Source organism: Nematolebias whitei, chromosome 14 (genome assembly GCF_014905685.2).
Source record: "Nematolebias whitei isolate Nwh7 chromosome 14, NemWhi1, whole genome shotgun sequence".
NCBI lineage: Eukaryota > Metazoa > Chordata > Actinopteri > Cyprinodontiformes > Rivulidae > Nematolebias > Nematolebias whitei.
In genome coordinates, this window is record NC_056511.1 from 36,557,907 (window position 1) to 36,570,654 (window position 12,748).

The 12,748-nt window shown below is 41.3% G+C and overlaps 1 protein-coding gene across 1 annotated transcript in view; it reads right to left on the bottom strand.

Moving 5' to 3' along the window:
* Positions 1-281: 281 nt before the first annotated feature.
* The window catches only part of tbc1d8b (TBC1 domain family member 8B), an 18,220-nt gene continuing 5,753 nt past the window's right edge, over positions 282-12,748 (bottom strand). Inside the window, exons 6-21 of the mRNA XM_037687503.1 lie at positions 11,664-11,871; positions 11,410-11,577; positions 11,150-11,311; positions 10,870-11,020; positions 10,495-10,709; positions 9,304-9,421; positions 8,933-9,218; positions 8,721-8,850; positions 8,544-8,642; positions 7,244-7,312; positions 6,905-7,145; positions 6,606-6,671; positions 1,747-1,839; positions 1,556-1,603; positions 1,371-1,468; positions 282-1,276 (exon numbers count right to left, since the gene is read on the bottom strand). Of these exons, the coding sequence (XP_037543431.1) occupies positions 857-1,276; positions 1,371-1,468; positions 1,556-1,603; positions 1,747-1,839; positions 6,606-6,671; positions 6,905-7,145; positions 7,244-7,312; positions 8,544-8,642; positions 8,721-8,850; positions 8,933-9,218; positions 9,304-9,421; positions 10,495-10,709; positions 10,870-11,020; positions 11,150-11,311; positions 11,410-11,577; positions 11,664-11,871 (2,572 nt within the window). The 3' untranslated portion in view covers positions 282-856. The remainder of the gene's footprint in view (positions 1,277-1,370; positions 1,469-1,555; positions 1,604-1,746; positions 1,840-6,605; positions 6,672-6,904; positions 7,146-7,243; positions 7,313-8,543; positions 8,643-8,720; positions 8,851-8,932; positions 9,219-9,303; positions 9,422-10,494; positions 10,710-10,869; positions 11,021-11,149; positions 11,312-11,409; positions 11,578-11,663; positions 11,872-12,748) is intronic.

The following is a 12,748-nucleotide window of genomic DNA, read 5'->3' on the forward strand; positions in this document are numbered from 1 at the left end:
TCAAACAGGGACACCATAATGCTAGCAATGTAAAACGTCTACAACAGGCCTATTCAACAAGTGATCCATGGGCCAGATACGGCCATTTAAAAAAATAAAAGATTCTGGCCCTGAAAAGATGCCAGAATTCCAAACTGACTTGTCTGAATACAAAACTAAAATATGCAACATAAGTAAAAGGTACTTCTCTACACTGAGCATCATATTAAGTTAGTATATGTCTGACTCTGTCAAAGAATCTTTGGTAAACAACAACAAAGGGTGGGTAAACAAGAGCACCTGTAAGCAGTTTTATAAACTTTTTTTATAATTTATGGCCCACTTTCAGCTGAAGTTTACTCTGGTCTATACCTATGACACAGCCATCTTAAAGCTGTTTTAATATGGAAGCAAACCAGTTTGGGCTTGGCCTTGTTCAGACTAGCTGTTAGCTTGATAGTCACTATTTCAGCAAAAGGTCGTTCAAAGGGCCGCCTACAACAAGTAAGATCATATCTCAAAAGCTTTTCACAAAACCTCAAGTTAAAACTGCTCAAAATGTCTCTTTAAAATTTCACTAGATATCTAGAGAAAGTGTGGCTACACGAGAGAATGAAGCTTAGGAACTAAAAAAAAAGAAGAATACACATCGATTTGAGTAAGAACCCTCAGCTGCATTAACCTTTTGAATGAAAAACAGTGAAGGTGTTACAGAACAGTTTGTACAGTCTGCTTCGTTGCACGACAAACGGGTTTCTGTCCTCTCCTCTTCTGTTTGATCAGAGCAACTTGCTGCTTCGCCACAATCCAAGTGAAAGTTGATTTGAACTTGCAGATGTGAGTAGGACACCAAATATCTGCTCCCCTCTGTGCTCTTTCACTTATTTGCGATCAGTTTGAGCTGGGCCACCTGAGCTTGTCCTAGTTTTGTCTGGATATTGACGGGCCTTTCGAAGAAGTTGACTACGGTGGGCTCGTTGAGCAGCGAGGCCAGGACCTGCTCAAAAGAAAAGGACCACTCCGTGTCGGTGGGGTCCTGGCTGCTGTGGGAGCTGGAGGTGTCCGAGCTCTCTGGGGTCGTGGAGGCCTCTTCTGTCGTTGCAGACTCCTCCGCAGCAGTGGTGCTGGCAGGCTTACTGGTCTCAGACGGGCTGCTCGGCTCCTGCAGCCTCCGTCCCAGCTCCTCCATCTTCAAGAGGAGGCTGGTCACATGGGCGACGGCCCGGTACAGGGACTCCTCCTCTGGATCGCCATGGAAAATATTGTAGAGTGTTTTGGAGAATTGTATGAACTGAGACTGAAACAAAAAGGTGAGATGATTTACATCATTTTTATTTTAATCCAAATAAACAAAATGAAAAGAAGCTTTGATGAATGATGCACCGAGTTACCTGATTAATTCTGGGCAGGTCCTTGATGGTTTCTTCTTTCTTAAGTATTTCATTTTGCCACTGTTTCAGATAGGTCTGCAGATCAACCTTTCCTCTGCCTGCCAGATTTATAAAGAACATTAAAAAAGAAACTTACAGTATTTGTGGTCAAGACATGGAGAGTGAAGAACTTGATGAACTTCTACCTCTCTCAGGGCTTTTCCGTATCACACCATCTTCTGGGAGGTCAAAGGCTGAAATAAAAAGGAAACATGAGCACGGAGTATTAAAGAAACCCTTCCAGACAAGACACGAGGAGGAGAGTTGTAGTAACAATAAGATTTTAAAAAGGGGGAAATGTGAGTTTAAGGGGAGGAGAAAGAGAAAAGAGGCTGACCAGAAAGTCTACTCAAGTGAGAAGAGTCTTCAGTCAGTGGAATAAAGTGCTGCCATCTTTGTTCCTTTAAGTGCAAAGGACTGCCTGTGAAAGCTAAAACACACGGACTGTGAGAAGTGAAAGGAAAGAAGAAACAGAGGCTACAGGAGAGCAAACAGGATCATTCATATGTATCTATACATCGAGTTAGGTAGATGAAGTGAGACTTTAACACCCCTGAACACTGACATGATGAAGATCCAAGTTCCAGTTGTTTTGGTTGTAAAGAGGATCTGAATAATTTGCAATAAACTGTTTTTTGCATTTTAATGCCTTTCCATAGCAGAGGATGATGTAACACAAGGGGTACGTTGATGTCCCTGTCACTGAGGGATCCAACTTTCGAGATGAGTGTTTTTTTAGTTAGTTTATTTGACAGGGACAGTGCACACAAACATAGAACACAACAAGTCTGTGACTGATGCGTTGCACAAAGAGTACATAGCTACAGCTAATTCACAACTCCAGTCCCTGGTTGGGCATTTCTATGCATTAAAATACAAACAATTTATCAATCAAAATACAGTAAGGGTACCTACGTACTCCTGCCTACATATTCATTTAGTCAACCTAACAACCTCCAAATTCATATTATAAAAACTTTACATTAAAATACAAACAATTTAAAAATCTAAATACAATAAAAATACAAAACATTTTCCTCTACAAATTCTAAAATAACTTTGCAACCCACAAATTTACATAAATATCATAGCACCTCCTCAATACCACCCCATCCTCACACATTCAGCTAACATACTAAAAATTGTAAATATAATACTAACTCACTAATACATACACTCCCACAAAGACTTTTGCATCCATAAAATCCGAGTATTAAAAATGATCACATCATTGATTTTCCTTTAGCCAAGATTTAGTCATATAAACAAACTTTTTAAGTTCAGGTATAGCTTTTACATGTGGGGGCAATAAGTTACATAATGTTGTGCCTTTATAGGAAAAAGAAGTCTGACCAAACGAGGTTCTAGAGTTAAGCAATTTCTGTTCTAAAGATCCTCTGGTGACTCTGCAACTGTTTTGCTTCTGTATAAATGAGCTCAGTGGATGAGGAGCGAATCTACTGATACACTTAAAAATTAATTTAAGAAAATATAAGTTAGAAAAGCTTTCAAAACTCATTAAGTTATGTTTGTCCAGGATTAGACAGTGATGTGATCTTATTGGCGTTTTGTCCATTACTTTTATTGTTTGGTTATACAATGAGACCATTGGCTTAATAGCCGTTGTAGTAGCCTGGGCCCATGATGTCATACAATATGAGATATGAGAGAATATCATGGCATGCATATACTGAAGAGCAGCCTGTACAGGAATATAAGGGCTTATTAATTTGAAACAATTAAGGTTTCTTTTGACTTTTTTGGAAATGTTGTTTATATGATTCTCAAATTTTAGATGTGGATCTAAAAACAGCCCAAGATATTTGAATTCTGTTACATTTTTAATCATTTCATCCTGTAAATAAATTTGAAAATTTTGTTGTACTGTTGTTTTCTAATGGAAAAGCACATTGACACTGTTTTACTTTACACCATTGCATACAAGAGGTAGGTCGTTTATAAAGAGACTGAAGAACAGTGGCCCTAATATAGAGCCCTGTGGAAGTCCCCTTTTGATGTATAAAAATGAAGATTTTTCTTGAGCCACTTTAACACATTGCTGCCTGTCTTGGAGATATGAAGTAAACCAGCCCACTGCTTCATCTGAAATTTTAAAATATGCCATTTTAGATAGCAGCTGACTATGACTTACTGTGTCGAACGCTTTTTAAGATCTAAAAATACTGCCCCAACCACCTTTCCCTGGTCAAGAAACTTCTATATTCTTTTCTAGACAGGAATTGAACAGGGAATGCAAGTAAACCTTAATGTTTTTGGAACAAGTCAAGTGGGTAGTAGTTACACTGTGTAGAAGCACAATTCATTTCAATTCAGTTTATTTATAAAGCGCCAAGTCACAACAGAAGTCGTCTCAGGGCACTTTACAGGAACAATCATATACTGGTACACTATGAAAGCCAATTAGTAAAATTATCTAAGGAAGGAAGCTAGCAGACATGTGGAGTCTTCACTTTGTCGCAGTCTCCCATCCTGAGCAAACACAAAGGCAACAGTGGAAAGGAAAAACTCCCTCATAACAGGACAATAACAGAGGTAGGTTTTATTTTATTTTATTGTCCGAGGCGACGCAAAATGACAGATTCTGGCGAGCTGAGGAAGCAATTTTATCCATCACCAGGTGCAGTGATGGAGCCAGGGAGTGGCCAGCGGTGGCCTTGGTCACTACAGAACAAACTTCAACCACCCCAAGGGCCACCCAGATCATTTGAGGAAACTATATTTTAAGCAATTAAAACTGAACAGCACAATTTCCTCAAACGATAGTGGTTGGTTTACTATATATGTGGAAATCTTGGATTTTGACGAGGTAACCCAATTTTTGAGTAATCATTTCTTGCGCCTAGCTGTAGCCACAAACAAAAATGGAAGTTGGCACGTTGCTTATTTTTGAAGTTGTCCAGCTCACAAAATGGGCAGAAGAGCGTAGGTATTACCAGTTCCCTTTTTTGTTCCGTGACGAGGGACAACAACACAACTTAACAAGGAACTTATTTTTTTACAACAAAAAAAAAACATGAAAATACTATCCATCCATCATCTTTTACCCCCTTCTTCCATTTTGGGTCATGGGGGTCGCCGGTGCCCATGTCCAGCAATCACTGTGCAAGGGGCGGGGCACACCCTGGACAGGTCTCCAGTCCATCACAGAGACAAACGAGACAAATAACCATTCACTCTCTCACTCACACCTGGGGACAATTTAGAGTTACCAATCAGACTAACATGCATGTTTTTGGTCTGTGGGAGGAAACTGGAGTACCTGGAGAAAACCCACGCATGCACGGAGAAAACATGCAAACTCCACCCAGAAAGGCCTCCAGACCGGGATTTGAACCAGGGACCTGCTCGCTGAGAGGCAACCAGTTGCGCCACCGTGCTGCCCATGAAAATACTATGTTTTACATTTTTCTTTTTTTAGATAGTTGTAGCAAAACATTACTTTTCTTTCACAGCAATCTAACAGTTTTGTACAGGACTAACATCCCCCCCCCTCCATATTTCTTCTGGGATTTTTGCCTACTTCTAAAACAACATTTAGAATGAAGACCTGCTTTACAACCATTTTTATCTTTAGTTTTATTCACATATTCTGGTGAAATTCAGTTTTAAGAAGTGTCTGAGCCACTAAAGTGTTAACTTCTAGGCCACTTTAAGTGACTATTTTTGGAAGCTTCAATGCTCAAAAACAACAATTTTACTAATCAAGCTCAACATTTTCCTGCAGATTTTTAAATTTCTTGTCTTTTCTTACATCATTAAATTTAACAATTTTATCTGAACTAAGTGTTAAATACTGTAAGCATGTATCATAAAATCCTTCCCATTGTAAAAAAGTGTACCTTTAAAAAAAACATTTACTTTTAAACTACCTTCTAACTACTATACCTAAATTCCTTCTTGTTAATAGAGATGTGCTACATTTCATCTCTGTGCTTCAACCCCCCACAGTTGACCACGTGTGTGCAAACATGCGTGTCTTTTTCATGCATGGATTAAGAGTCAGCTCTGTCATGCTGTCTGTTAACAGCTTACTGCTGCGTTAAGAGCACAGCCTGAGGTCTGCACCTGAATCTGATCAATATTCTCTTCTGCAAGCACAACAGTGAAAAACTCAAACCTGATTTCAAATTTCCCATATTTAGTTGTAAAAAACAAACATTTTTGTGCCATTTGCTAAATAATATTGATCTCCAGATATAATCTCCATTTTACTTTGGTGATATCTCATGCTGTGGGGCTACAGGAGTGGACTGTGGACTTCAGCCCGTTGACGGTACAAAACGTTTAACTGTCTTTGCCACCCAAACACATGTGACCTGACTGAGCGGTTGCTGCTCTCTTTATCTGATTAGTGGAAACAGCTGCTCGTTTGGACCAAAAGATTCTCAGCTCTAAAAAGCGCATAATTACATTTCCCAAATCAATGAAGTGTTTGCTTCACTTCCAGCACCGTTTAACTGCAAAGAATACACTGAAAACAAAACTGTGCTTCAAGCCTGGGATGTGAGCTGAATGCCTTGTACAGCACTGTGAACTGTAGCACCAGGATGTGACCCGTCCTCGGTGCTGAAGCAATGCTCACTCAGACACAAAGTAGGCTTTGCTGCCTGACGCTCATTGGCCTGGAACAGCACAAACGGTGACTCAGGGCTCGTCTGCTGCTGCTGTCAGTTGTAATTTGAGAAGCTCGTTCCTTTCACAGATCCCCTTTTCAGAGAAACCGTCCCTCTGGCACATGCCCTCACAGCGCCTTGCACCCATCGTTGCCATAGCAAGTTGTTACATTCAAAATGTGCTATTCTTACTGCCCAGCCTGCAAGCAGGCAGTGACACATCATGTACATAGATAAGAGCTTCAAGGACGGCGTCTTACCCCAGGCAAAGTGCTCACTCAACAAAATCCTGAGTAATGGGCTGGATTATTAAAATGACAAGTCATATGTGTTCAAGCACTGCAAATCACATATGACACTTTGACCTTGACTGCTTCTGTGAGTCCTTTTAGATAGCGTCACTGCTCTCACATGGTGGGCAAATATGGAAAACTGGTACTTCAGGAGTCCAATAAATTTGTGAAGAAAATGCCTCAAATATATTCTTGAAGTGTTTACACAGTAATATAATGACTTCAGGGTTTGGTGCAATTTTCAAGGTAATGTTTTTTTAATCACTAACCTGGAGGCAGGTGGAGTTTGAAGAGAAATTTCAGTTTATTCGTAAAAGATCCACTGTATAAATTATCTGAGGAAGAAGAAAGACAACGTTAAAGCAGCAAGGATGCTGAAAATAAAATATGCCTTATGAGAACAACGCATACTACACATTACACACCCGTCAACAAATAATTATATAGCTATCCTAAACCAGCAAAGACATTGAATAACTTTTGACCTTGGTTTGTGACTTTGACCTTGAAGCTGAGGTCATGAAATGTGTTCTGTCTAGAATAAAGCCGATCAATCAGACAAACATACCGAGGGCGTTGCAGAATTCTTTAAAATTGATGAGACCATCCTGGTTCTCGTCTATTAGGCGGAAGATCCAGAGGGAAAGGGTGCTCTTGGAGGAGCAGAAAGACCAGGGTTCAAGCAGTGAAAAGAGCACGCCGAACTGTTGGAAACCTAGCTGGTACTGCTCCAAATAGGCCAGACTGGGATCGTGGTGGAGCAGAGCTGGGCTGTTCATGGTCCAGTAGCAGCTGAGGAAGTGCTGCCTCTGAAAAAAGACAGACGAGCGGATGAAAAAGCATAAACTCTATTAATTTGAGTGTTTGAAAAGACCAAGGAGGAGCTGTTTTTATGTCTTGGACTCACTTTGAACAAGTTATAAAGCTCATCAAGCTGCGTGACACTGAACCTGACTTCCTGGGACACCACTCGGATCTGAAAGCAGACACAGACAACGCTTACAGCCACGATTACAATACAGTAGTCCTTCGCTACATCGCAGACTCACTCTTTCACGTTTTTTCAACAATTTCAACTTTAATATTACTCAAGTGATTGGGACGGTACGGGATAAAACATTAATGGAAAAAAAACTTTGGACAGGCGCTGCCATTTTGTAGTTTTATTCCAATAAGCCTACACTGTAAGGCCAGTAAAAAAAGAACTACACTACCCAGAAGCCAACAGTTTCCAGGGACTGCTTTCTGCCAAAATGGAGGGAAAGTTTTGATCCGATCCGAACCCGACTAAAAAGTTTGGTCTTTATTCATAGTGACTTTGGCGCTCAGTGGATGCAGAGAGCCGTATGGAACTGACCGGGAATTGGACCAGGACTACTTCCAGCCTCAGCGGTTAGTCTGAATTCTGCTTGCCAGCTCAGGAAGTCTCTCAAAAGCATTTTGGTGCTCAGTGACTGCAGAGACAATCAAAACCAGACCAGAACCAGACCAAGGCTGGTGAGTGCCCATGTAAAATGTTGCAGTAGCTACTGTACAGTACCAGTGTTTCCCCTACCATTATAAAAGCGGGGCGCTCTGCCCATCTACCGAACCGCGCACTCCCTCCTGCCCAAAACCATCCACCTGTGGGCACTGACATAACGCTAAGCTAGCAGCTCGCAATACAGCTGTGCTAGCTAAAAAGCCAAAAGGCAGCCTCTTCCCTCATGAACCCTCATGCTGACACCCCCACCCACTACCTCTACAACTGTCAGTACAAACAGTGCGCAGCTCAGATGTGTATCCCCCCCCCCAAAAAAAGTGTCAGTGCAAAAAGCGCGCAGTTGTGTCTCTGTACCCCCCCCCCCACCCCCCCCGCCCAAAACCACCGCGGTAAAAACAAAACCCCTGGGGTCCCGGGACTTTTTTTCCCCCCCCCCCCACACACACACACACCAAAAATCACAGACACGAGTGCACTGTCATGGCAAGTTATCTAGGGGAAACACTGAGTACATATATGCATGCAATTAAAATTACTTAGGTTTAAGAGTTCAGAACATTGCAAGAGTGTGGGAAGGGTTTATAAAGCCTTAAAATATATATAAATACTAACATAATGTTCCTACTTCGTGGTTTTTCACCTATCGTGGGGGTGTCTGGAACGTAACCCCCACAATAATCGTGGGACTACTGTACAGTGATATAATTCCTGTAATCAGACTTACAACGTTTTGTTTGGTCGTGTCCTCCAGAGTCTGGATCACATACAGTTTGTTGCGTTTCCGTGAACTCTCAACGTCCTCTGAACGGATGTGTCCATGTTTCTATTTAAAAATAAAAGAGAGAATGACGATCGGAGCTGCAGCGCAAACATCGCCGACTAAAACTGAATCTTGTGCTACCTCGTAGGCCTCTCGGGTCAGTTCACTGATATCTACAGTGATGTGGGAAGCGTTCTCATTATTTCCTACTGAGGCTTGTTGCACTGTGGGAGGCAGTGGGCTGTCTTTATTGGTCACACTGTCAAAGAACCTGAAATAACACCATCAGAAACAAAAGAGAACAGTTCGGAGACGTTACATTTTGAAGTATATTGCTCTGCATGCATACAGACCTGTTGAGGATGGTGACAGCTTCTGCATCATCATTGCAGCTGATGAGAGCCTCCATGTTGTAGTCCAGCACAGCCAGGCCGAGCTGCAGAATGGCCTTTATGCCGTCGTAGAAGAAGCAGTCCACCACGTTGACGGCGCTCTCTATGGGCAGGACGCTGATGAACAGCGTGAGAAACCAGGACAAGGACACGGACGAGAAGAAAGTCAAGTCCGTCATGTGTTCAACCAACTGGGGGAGGTTTTCTCTGATCAGGTCCTCGAACACAGCCTGGTCAACCAAAGCACCTGAGAAAATATCAGACTGTTTTATTTTCGATTTTTTTTAAATTACCTACCAAAAAAAGTTCAAATCTAAAGCTTCGGGTTTCACCTATAATTCGGCGGTTGAAGTAGTCGGGCAGCATCCTCTCGCAGACAGCTACCAACAGCCAGAAAGCCTCCTCTTCTTTTGCGTACAGAAGAAGAACCGAGGTCAGAATGTTCATGGCCTAAAGAGGAGCAAAAAAACAAGAATTTGTTGGTTCTACACTAATTTTTCAGAGTTTATTGTATGAATGTTTATGAAGAATTCACTATCCATTTTTATTCTGCATGTTTTTCAGCATCTTTCTTGTTCTACCATTTTTGTGTTGTTTCAACAAATCATATCAAAACTTTCAGCTTGTTCAGGAGAAGGGTGCTATGACTTTTGGTATTGGTGCAACTTTAGCTTTTTGAAATATTTAACCTTTTCTGTCACTTTTTTCTTATAGAAAATGAACTGAGCTCATTTTACATTTATATCTTCAAATATTTAGATCTGTTTACAACCTTTTACTGCTCCTTTCACATTTTGTTCTGCTTAAGCTTCTTTCAGCTATCTTGTGCAAATGTAAAAAAAATTTCAGCTACATTCAGCTAATTTCATCCGTTTTGTGAACCTTTCAACATATTTCTGCTAACTACAACATCTTTGGGCTTTTTCTCACTTTTTCTGCTAATTTCAACTTGTTATGCTCCTTTCAACTTATTTCTGCAAGTTTCAGCTTTTTCAGTTAACAGTTTTCTTCTGCTAACTTGTTCTTCCATTTCAGCTGCAATTCAGCATGTTTTTAGATAATTTCAGCTGTTTTTCTGCAAATTCTTCAGCAATAAGCATTCACACTGCATTTCCTGCGAAAATGCAATTTCTCTAGTCACCTTTGACTAGAAATAGATCGCTAAAATAGATATAGAATAAAGGCAGACTGCAAATCAAGATTTTCTTTTTAATTTCTGCATTGCCAGCGGCATGTAATGCAGGTTCCCATGGCAACAAGAAGCATGTAGTTTGTAGTACTATAATCATGTAGCAAACCAGGAGCAAAACTCAACAGGTTTGCATTATAATGTGTTCCTTCAGCAAATAATCTATAAATGTGAACTCCATACTGAATTACGTCATTGCTTGTGTTATAATAAAATAAATCACAATAAATGGCTGCAATTTATTCAATAAAAATAAAAATAAACCTACATTTTTCCTCATTCAGTCCTTCTCTGACATTTAACAAATATTTCATACCTGAAGAAATTCACATACCTGACAGTATCCAATTTTGGGGTTCCTGTATGCGTAGGCAGTGAGGACTCTGCGCAAAGCCGAGATTCCCGTGTCGCTCTGAAATGCCGGGTGCTCAGGCAGAGAGCGATGCAGATCCCTTTCGATCTCGTCTGTAGCCAGCGTGCTCGTGCCCAGAGACTGCTCCACCAGCTCACTGTAATAACCGGGGTGAGTGGCCATGTCGTTTACAGCGCCTGCGGGACCAAAGTCACAGTGACTCCAAACACAGACGCTGCAGTGATCTCTCACCAGCCAGCTTCCTTCTCGTAAAGCCCTCGAAGGGCCTCGTTAAGTGACAGCTTTCACTGCATGTCACTTACCGTACAGTAAATGAAAGCGTAATATTTGATGTACCTGAAAACAGCATCCACAGCTCTCCCCTCAAGGATTCAGGAATGCCACGAACGATCAAGTCTCGTGTCTTTTTGGTGAAAAACATACTAGTCCCACGTCCATATTCAGAAAAATGGATGTTCCAAGACTGCTCCTTCATCTTCTCTTTAAGCTATAAATTACATAGACAGGAAACAAACTCAGTTCGGTTGCATTTCTTCGTACATGAAGGACTTTTATTTATTTGAATCAGTGGCATGATTTGAAAAGTTGAGGATATGAGCAGAAATCTGGGGCCTACCATTTTAGGGTCAAGGTTTTCAACATCCTGGGGGTGGAAAACAGTCATGAGAGCCTTGGTGCTGACAGCCTTACTGTTGTCTTTCTGTCCCACCATGAGAGTTACGTCCTCCGGATTGTCCTCGAAGTGATTTATGAGGGACTGGCATTCCCCTCGTATGCCCTTAGCATTAAAGACATATTGTAAATCATGTCAGTGGTGGAAGCTACTGCAGGCCAGAAGATGAAAACGGCACCAATAAAAACACTGAATCATCCCACCTCTGATGAACCAGAGTGCTGTGGGCTGGCACTGATCCCACACCTGCTGCGGATCGTGTTTGCGAGACGCTGGTAGTCCCGCACCTCAGAAAAACGCAACGCTCTCTTGCCGCGCACACACACCGTTAAAGCCCTGCTGCTGGAATCTGGCTTCTCGACACTTACAACCTGTCATAAGGCAAAGTTGGCAGGTAACATGTAGGTTATTATTATTTTTCATCTGTGTTTTATTGATAAGAGGGATACCGCTTTACCTCTCGCATTGGAATGACAACATGGCACTGACTTCCATCTTGACTGGCAAAGCACAAGTAGTTCTCAGACAGGCAGACCTTGCCCAGTGTGTTAAAATGGCTGAAGGGCACCCACAAGTAGCTCTCGTGCACCTCTAACAGGTTTTCCTCTTTGGGAAGCCTGAAAAACGTCCGGAACTGCTGACTTTTTGCATGTGCTTCAAGGCCTCTGTAAGGAAAGTTATAGCGAACAATTAACCCCAAAACACCACTTTAATTTTAAATCAGTGTTCAGCATCACCTAATACCTACACTTCATGACAGTTTTCTGATATTTTACATGGCATAGAACAGGCTGTAATTTATTTCACTTTATTATTACATTTGTTTCTTTTGATTTAATGTTAAAGCAGTAGTTCAAATCTGTGGAACCATTGTAAACAGTTAATGTCTTACCTGTTGCAAATAACTTTCTAAAGATCTCAGTTTGGAAAAAAAAAAATTCTGCTCATATTTACAAGCTCGTAGGTAGTTTGAGAAGAGCCGAGACCAAAGTGATTTGCAGCCATCTTAAAAGAACTCCAATCTCAAATCAAGAGGGACACATACAACACTTTACGCCCGTCGACAATCTATTATACAACAAACTATAGCAATGGCCCTGACAAGACCTTGAATAACCTTTGACCTGAATTTGTGACCTTGACTTTAGAGTTAGGGTGATGAAAAGATGACGTGACACGCTGTCTAATGGTGGTAAAAATGCAATGTTTTACACAATTATCCAAGGAGGGCGCCCTCCCTGGCAACAGAACTGAGCACCCTCCCTTTATTACTTATTACAGTATACCGTAATTTCTGGACTATAAGCCACTACTTTTTTCACAGGCTTTGAACACAATGGCTTATACAATGCTGCAGCTAATTTATGGAATTTTTTGGGATGTGCTAATGAGCTTCATGCCGCCAAAACATTTCGTCACACCTGGGCGCTCACATAGCTGCCCAACACACGTCTCTATTGGGGGGTGGGTCCTTGTGACTCAATGAGACTACCTGTATAAAGAAAGTAAAAAATAAAATTATATATGTATATATGTATGTAT